We start from the raw sequence: 7,492 nt of genomic DNA, 5'->3' as shown, positions 1-7,492 counted from the left end.
GCTCCTTCCCAAACAGTCTGGCTTCAGTCCCACCCAATACTGAAGACACCCTCCCATTCAGTCTCTGTCCCTTGTGTCCCTGTACTGCCACAGGTGAGAAGGACCAGGTCTGGGAGAATAAATGTCCCTGGGCCGGTGGGCTTTGGGCAGGACTCCTGGGGGGCAGGGTAGATGGCTAGGAGGGGCAGCAAAAAAGGAAGAAAGTTAACGGAGGGTCTGAAGTAGGACTGGAGGGGTCAGAGCTGGAGGACTAAGTGGGAATTGGGGTGAGCTGGTTCCTATCGGGAGGAAAGGAGGCTGCTGGACAGACTGGGGACCAGGAGCTTTAGAGACATCATTAAGAGCAGTTCTGAATATGGGGGGGTTAGTAGTTCTGCGGGGGCAGACTGTAGTCTCAAGAGAGGACAGAGAGAAAACCAAACTTGGGAGAGTGAACAAGTATGTGGGGGGTGTTGAACTCTGAGAATTAGAAACTGAAGACTCCGGAAGTCAAGAAGATCGATTGTTGTACAGGTGAAAGGGATAGGGGGTGTGGGGGAGGAAAGTCAAAAAGTGACTAGATTCATCCGAAGGTTTAGGAAGTGAGAGACCTAAGTAAAGTCCAGTAGTCTAGAAGAGGAAGACAGAGCAAGATTGGGAGACTCGAGAAAGAGCCAGGACCCGGGAGGTTGGGGGGTGGGGTGGAGTGGTAACAGGACGTGAGTGGAGACCGCCCTAGTGCTATGAGGCGCTAGGGTCCTGAGACACTGGAAATCACCTGCTGCGCTGTCCACTGGCACCTCCACCTTCAACTGAAATTTCCAGGATCAGCCCCTCCCAGCATCTTCCCTTGGCTCACAGGCCCGGACCCAGGCTAACCTCTTCTCTATTGGCCACACTGGCCAAGCGCAGCGATGACCGTCACCTACACAGCCCGAGTGGCGAATGCCCGCTTCGGTGGCTTCTCTCAGCTGCTGCTGCTGTGGCGCGGAAGCATCTACAAGCTCCTGTGGCGAGAGCTGCTGTGTTTCCTGGGACTTTACATGGCACTAAGCGCCGCCTATCGGTGAGAAGAGCTGGCGTCCGGGCTGGGGATCTGAGCCCTGTGGAAGGGACTGGGAGTGGAGGGGAGACCTGTACTACTGCATTCCCTACCCCGCAGCTTCTTACTGGCAGAAGAGCAGAAGCGCTACTTCGAGAAGCTTGTCATATACTGCGACCAGTACGCCAGCCTCATCCCCGTCTCTTTCGTACTTGGTGAGGTTGTGTCCCCTGAGCAGCCTATTCCTATGTAAAGGAGAAATCTGTTTTCCATCCATGCTTCTTGGAGACCCCCATTCCTACCCCTCTAAGACAGACACGTCACTCAAATCTAACCTCCAGAGCTTCCCACTTCTGAAGCCACACCTGGAAGATACCCAATATGACCCTACATCCTGAAACACTGGATATCACTTGGTTAAGATACCCTCTGAGGTGTCCCCTGGGAGCATCACCTCGCCTACAGACTTATCACAAGTTGTGTCTGTGTCAGGTTACTATCCTCCCACACACATCCTGAGCACTCTCTCTCCAGGAAATAAATATTATTCCATTCAAATCCAGCCTGGCCCAGGCCCCACAGAAACTTCACACCCCTCACATCACATGGACGGGATAGCCAGCCTGCCCAGCTCTCCCTCTAACATAGGGCCAAACTATGTGTGGGTTTGCTTTTTTGTTATGTTTTCTGTTGTTTTAGGTGGGTTGTTTCTATGTTTGTTTTCTGTTTGGGACAAGGTCTCTCACTATGTAGCCCTGGCTAGCCTGAAGCTCCCTATGTGAACCAGGCTGAGGACTAGACTGTCTCTCTCTCTCTCTCTCTCTCTCTCTCTCTCTCTCTCTCTCTCTCTCTCTCTCTGTCACTGTATATACTGGCTGTCCTGGGACTCATTATGTAGACCAGGCTGGCTTCAAACTTAGAGATCCACCTGCCTCTGTTTCCCAAGTGCTGAGATTAAAGGCATGCACCACCAGAGTCAGGCTTAAACTAATAAGATTGATAAGACCCTGGTTCAGAGACTACATGTGGCTACTGTGGTAAATCTATCTAGATGTCCCCAGTGTACATTCCATCTTTGCACACCAGTGTCCTCGCCTTGTTTCCAATCCTCCAGATAGCCCAAGCCCAGTGATTCCCTAGGGTTCCCTTCAGGGCCCCTGTGTCTCCACTTCTGTATTAGGATCACAATTCCCCATCTCAGGGTACCTCAACCTGCTCTAGTCTCTTTGGCTTCAGAACTGGATCCCCACATTCTCAGACTAGAAGGCCTGGTGGTCAGGGTGACCAGCCTTTTCCAAGTGTCCCTGATGCAAACCCTATATTCCGCGGCTTGGGCTCCCAAATTCTTGCTGAGTTCCCATCTCCGGCTTGCTCCTAGGCTTCTACGTGACTCTGGTGGTGCATCGCTGGTGGAACCAGTACCTATGCATGCCTCTGCCAGACGCACTCATGTGCATAGTGGCCGGCACCGTGCATGGACGAGACGATCGAGGCCGCCTCTACCGGCGCACGCTCATGCGCTATGCAGGGCTCTCCGCGGTGCTGATCCTTCGTTCTGTTAGCACAGCAGTCTTCAAACGGTTCCCCACCATAGACCACGTAGTCGAGGCTGGTGAGTCTCTGGCTAGAGGATGGCAGGGCTAGACAGGAGAGCGGTGCGAGTAACCTTGGATCACCCCCCCCCCCGCCGAATCCCCCCAGGATTTATGACCCGAGAGGAGCGCAAGAAGTTCGAGAACTTGAACTCGTCCTACAACAAGTACTGGGTGCCCTGCGTGTGGTTCTCGAGCCTGGCAGCGCAGGCGCGGCGAGAGGGGCGCATTCGCGACAATAGTGCCCTTAAGTTGCTGCTAGAGGTGAGCCAGAGAGGAAGTCATCGTTACAATAGCAGAAACTGTGCACTTTGGAATGGGTCGAGAGTGACGGACCTCGAACCTCCCAAACACTCTTACCAGGTGCATTTATTTCCATGCGGGCAGCCCTGTAGCGCGTGGTAACCCCACCCAGGCGTACATCATCACCAAATACTCTGCAGCTCCAGGATACACTCGCCTAGTTCATAATATCTGATCCCCGTCTCCACTGGGGCACTCATATTTAGTCTTCACACAAGTTCAGTGTTCGATCCCTTTCATGACCTGCACCTACCCACAGGAACTGAATGTGTTTCGGAGCAAATGTGGGATGCTGTTTCACTACGACTGGATTAGCATACCTCTCGTCTACACCCAGGTAACTTCATGCTTCCATTTATAGTCAGCCTAGGAGGCCCTATTTCTCTTAAGGGAAAATGGTGGTCGTTCATGGTGGTACACACGTCTGTACTAACTCCCAGCATTCGGGAAACTGCGGTAAAAGAATCCAGAGTTAGAAACCAGGCTAGGTTACATAGAGAGTTTCTTTTTTAAAAAAAAAAAAAAATTATACATAATAGGTACACACACACACACACACTGTTGCCATCTTCAGACATGCCAGAAGAGGGCATCGGATCCCCTTATAGATAGTTGCAAGCCACCACGTGGTTGCTGGGAATTGAACTCAGGACCTCTGGAAGAGCACTAAGTGCTCTTAACCACTGAACCATCTCTCCAGCCTGAGATCAACTCAATCATCCTACTATTCAATGCTAGTCCTGATCTTTCTATGACTCCCTAAGGCACACAGAGAGGGGGTGGGGGGTAGAAGTGATCTGGTTTCCATTTGCATGGCCCTAGGTAGTCACTATCGCAGTGTACAGCTACTTCTTGGCTTGCCTCATCGGCCGTCAATTCCTAGACCCTGCACAGGGCTACAAAGACCATACTCTGGACCTATGTATACCGATCTTCACCTTACTACAATTCTTCTTCTACGTTGGCTGGCTTAAGGTGGGTAGGGTCCTGAGGCAGGGAGGGAAGAGTGAGATTTGCAAGATTCTCCGAACTCCCCCTGCCTCTCTTCGCTGAACTCAGGTAGCAGAACAGCTCATTAACCCTTTCGGAGAGGACGACGACGACTTTGAGACCAACTTTCTCATTGATCGCAACTTCCAGGTCAGCGTCTCCTCCTGGTGGGCATTCACCTAAGAGTTTCCTAGGGTGGTCCCAGACGCTCCTAGGCCTCGCCCTAAACACCCTTCAGCCTTTCATCACGCACCGTGAGGGCTCCACCCACCCTGCCGTCTGTCCGCACCCCCAGGTGTCCATGCTAGCTGTAGATGAGATGTATGACGATTTGGCCATGCTGGAGAAAGATCTATACTGGGATGCAGCGGAAGCTCGCGCGCCTTACACCGCGGCCACCGCTTTCCTGCTTCAGCAGCCCTCATTCCAGGGCTCCACCTTTGATATAGCGTGAGTTAGCAGGGTGGGTGTGGCTTAGGGCTCTGCAGGCCAAGAAGGGTCTATGGTCTGTGGATTAACGGGGGGGGGGGGGGGGGGGGGGGGGGGGGAAGGGGGGGGAGGGGGGGGAAGGGGATTCCAGTAACCAAGCTGGGCAATTTTGCCTGGAAAGGTGGAGCACACTAAGAACACTAACTCTCGGGAGGTGGAGCTGAGGGAATGAGGAGTTCAGCTATGTAACTAGATCAAGTCACTGTGACTGAGGCGGGAATTGGTCATCAGTTGGAGATTGGGGGAAGAGCTAAAGACGTTTAGAGACAAGATATGGCCATGATTGAGGTTGTAGCACCAGAAGATATGCCCAGGTCCTTCAGAGTGATATATAGGGGAGGCTGGAGCTAGGTGGATCTCAGGTGCTTCGAATCCTGCTACGTGGACTAAAAAGAGAAAAGCCCGGATGAGAGTAGGGTCTTGTCTATCATGGAAGAGGTCCTAGTTTCCACCCCAAACACTGCTAAACAGACAGAGATGGACTGGCAGACCTGGATGTGAGGTCACACACCTGGAGCCAGTCCCAGGACTAGGAGATAAGAGGCAGAAGGTTGATTCACTCACAAGTTTGAGGCCAATCTGGAATATATAGTGAATTTCAGAACAGTAAGAACTTAGTAGTGAGACTTTGTCAGAACAAACAACACAGAGAGAGGTGGGGAGGGAGAGGGAGAGGAAGGGGGAGGGGAGGGGGAAAGGGAGAGGGAGAGAGAGAGGGAGAGGGAGAGGGAGAGGGAGAGGGAGAGGGAGAGGGAGAGGGAGAGGGAGAGGGAGAGGGAGAGGGAGAGGGAGAGGGAGAGGGAGAGGGAGAGGGAGAGGAAGAGGGAGAGGAGGGAGAGGGAGGAGAGGGAGAGAGGGAGGGAAAGAAGAAGAGGGAGAGAGGGAGAGAGGGAGAGGGAGAGGGAGAGAGGGAGAGAGAGGGAGAGAGGGGGAGAGGGGGAGGGGGAGATGGAGAGAGGGAGAGAGGGAGAGGAAGAGGGAAAGATGGAGAGGAAGAGGGAAAGTGTTCCTCCTTTGAAACCTCTCTTACTCCTGAGAGTTCCTCTCTTTCCTTAATCTACCTTTCCTCTGCTCAAAAATAAAACAACAACAACTAAACAAGCCAGGTGATGGTGGCACACGTGTTTAACGCCAGGGAGGCAGAGGCAGGCAGATCTCAGTAAGTTCAAGGCCAGACTGGTTTGTAAAGCGAATTCTAGGACGGCCAGGGTTACACAAACAAACCCTGGTGAAGGTGGGGCAGAAAACTGAAATGAAATAATACATCAACACAAAGGAGCTAGGCCTCAGTGATGACCCCTGTTCATCTTGTAGGCTGGCTAAAGAGGACATGCAGTTCCAGCGGCTGGACGGCATGGAAGGCCCGCTGGGAGAGGCTCACGGGGACTTTCTGCAGCGCCTCCTGCCGGCGGGGGCCGGTAATGTGGGTCCGCTGGGGCGGCGCCTGTCGCTATTAAGGCGGAAGAACAGCTGTGTGTCAGAGGCCTCCACGGCAGCCAGCTGTGGCTGTGCAGGCACGGCGGATGGCGGAGGCGTTGAATGCGGTTGTGGAGACCCATTGCTCGACCCCAGCCTGCGGGAGCCTGAGCTGGAGCCTCCCGCATGTCCTGAGCCGCCCGTCCCCATCCCGGGGCCAACTCCTGAACCTTTTACCACCGTGTCCATTCCGGGGCCCCGGGCTCCTGCGCCACCCTGGCTGCCCAGCCCTATTGGAGAGGAGGAAGAGAGTCCGGCCTGAGACCCTGGGACCAGGACCCCTATGGACACCCATAGGACATGCTCGCGACCACCAGGGATTGCACAAGCTTGCTAGGCCTGCAGAAAGCCGACCTGCTCACTTTGACCAGCGGAGTCTCCCACTGGGGTTGGTGGCGTTAGGGGTCCACATTCTCCCAGCTGCTGTTGGTTTTTTTTCGCCCCCTACTCCTAGCTTCTTTAAGAGACTTTGCTTCCCAAACACCACCACCTGACCTGTGGCCTCTGTGGGTCTTCTGTCGGGTGCCTTGTGTTCTTCCCTTCCAGTGGAATTGTGACTGCCTACCTCATGAACTTGTGAGGATGAAAACAAAAATAAACGAAACGACGTCTTTAAAGTAGTTGGTTTATAGTAGGCGTTCAATAAATGGTTAACAGTGAAGTGTCGTTGTCTTTAGCCAGATGATTTGGAAATTCTTCTAGGCTGCTTTTTTTTTTTCCCACTGTGCAGAGCTGACTGGCCAGTATCTCCTGAAATGGACTAGGCAGGCTTTCTTCAAACTCACACGTACCTCCCTTGCCTACCTAGTGCTAGCCCTAAGGTGGGTGACACCACACCTGGTCTCCCAGACTCTCTTTACAATATTCTAGTCATTCTCCACCCCTCCCCCCAAATTGTGCTGTAGCACCCTTGGTTTTATTCACTGCTGAGAGAGAAATGCTGCCTGGTGATCAGAGCCTTTAGGGTGCCAGACAAGCACTTGGAATGAGCTGTCCCCAGGTTCACTCATTAATGAGGGAGCCAGAAAGCAATGGTTTCCCCCTTGCTCCTCGAATGAACTCCAGGTTCTGTGTGTGTGGTGCTGGAGATGCAACCCAGGGCCTGTCACATGCTAACTAAGCCAGGCCACTGTGCTAGACCCCAGATACTCCAGGTTTGTTTGCACAGTTTTTTTTATTTTTTTTTACTTCATTTGGAAATAACTATTTTGGTTTTGTTGGGTTGGTTGTTTGGTTTGTTTTTGTTTTGAGACAGGGTTTCTCTGTGTTTTCTGGCTGTCCTGAAACTCAATCTGGAAATCAGAGATCCATTTGCCTCTGCCTTCCAAATGCTGCCCCAGCTGAGATTATTCTGTGTGTATGAGTGTTTGCCTACATTGTGTCTGTGTACTGCTTGCATGGTTCTCTTTGAGGCCACATAATGTTGGATCTCCTGGAACTGGAGACATGCACAATTGTGAGCTGTCATGTTGGTGCTGGAAACAAAACCCAAGTCCTCTGGAAAGGCAGACAGTGCCCTTGACTGCCAAGTCATCTCTCCAGCCACAATTTATTTTATTTATTTTTGTTCCTTCAAGAATGTTTTCAAAAAACAAAAAAACCAAAAAAAAAAAAAAAAAAA

At 52.3% G+C, this 7,492-nt stretch overlaps 1 protein-coding gene across 2 annotated transcripts; it reads left to right on the top strand.

The window, feature by feature from the left end:
* Best2 (bestrophin 2) lies at positions 1 to 6,491 on the top strand. Of its 2 annotated transcripts, XM_034522137.2 has the most exons (10): positions 1 to 93; positions 892 to 1,045; positions 1,142 to 1,236; positions 2,400 to 2,633; positions 2,723 to 2,877; positions 3,176 to 3,253; positions 3,739 to 3,891; positions 3,976 to 4,056; positions 4,202 to 4,356; positions 5,710 to 6,491. In XM_034522137.2, the coding sequence occupies exons 2-10, from the start codon at positions 894 to 896 to the stop codon at positions 6,131 to 6,133; spliced, it is 1,527 nt and encodes a 508-aa protein (XP_034378028.1). In that variant the 5' UTR covers positions 1 to 93; positions 892 to 893; the 3' UTR covers positions 6,134 to 6,491. The 2 variants fall into 2 exon arrangements, with proteins under 2 accessions (XP_034378028.1, XP_034378027.1); XM_034522136.2 differs by lacking the exon at positions 1 to 93 and having other exon boundaries at positions 651 to 1,045.
* Positions 6,492 to 7,492: the final 1,001 nt, after the last annotated feature.

This window comes from Arvicanthis niloticus, chromosome 18 (genome assembly GCF_011762505.2).
Source record: "Arvicanthis niloticus isolate mArvNil1 chromosome 18, mArvNil1.pat.X, whole genome shotgun sequence".
Classification (NCBI taxonomy): Eukaryota; Metazoa; Chordata; class Mammalia; order Rodentia; family Muridae; genus Arvicanthis; species Arvicanthis niloticus.
The sequence above is the reverse complement of the archived record's forward strand: the minus strand, read 5'-3'. Positions and strand labels throughout refer to the sequence as shown.

Coding starts and splice junctions, on each gene's coding strand:
- Best2 (XM_034522137.2), top strand. CDS start 894: ATGACCGTCACCTACACAGCCCGAGTGGCGAATGCCCGCTTCGGTGGC. Junction 1,046..1,141: donor GCACTAAGCGCCGCCTATCG/GTGAGAAGAGCT, acceptor CCTACCCCGCAG/CTTCTTACTGGCAGAAGAGC. Junction 3,892..3,975: donor TCTACGTTGGCTGGCTTAAG/GTGGGTAGGGTC, acceptor CGCTGAACTCAG/GTAGCAGAACAGCTCATTAA.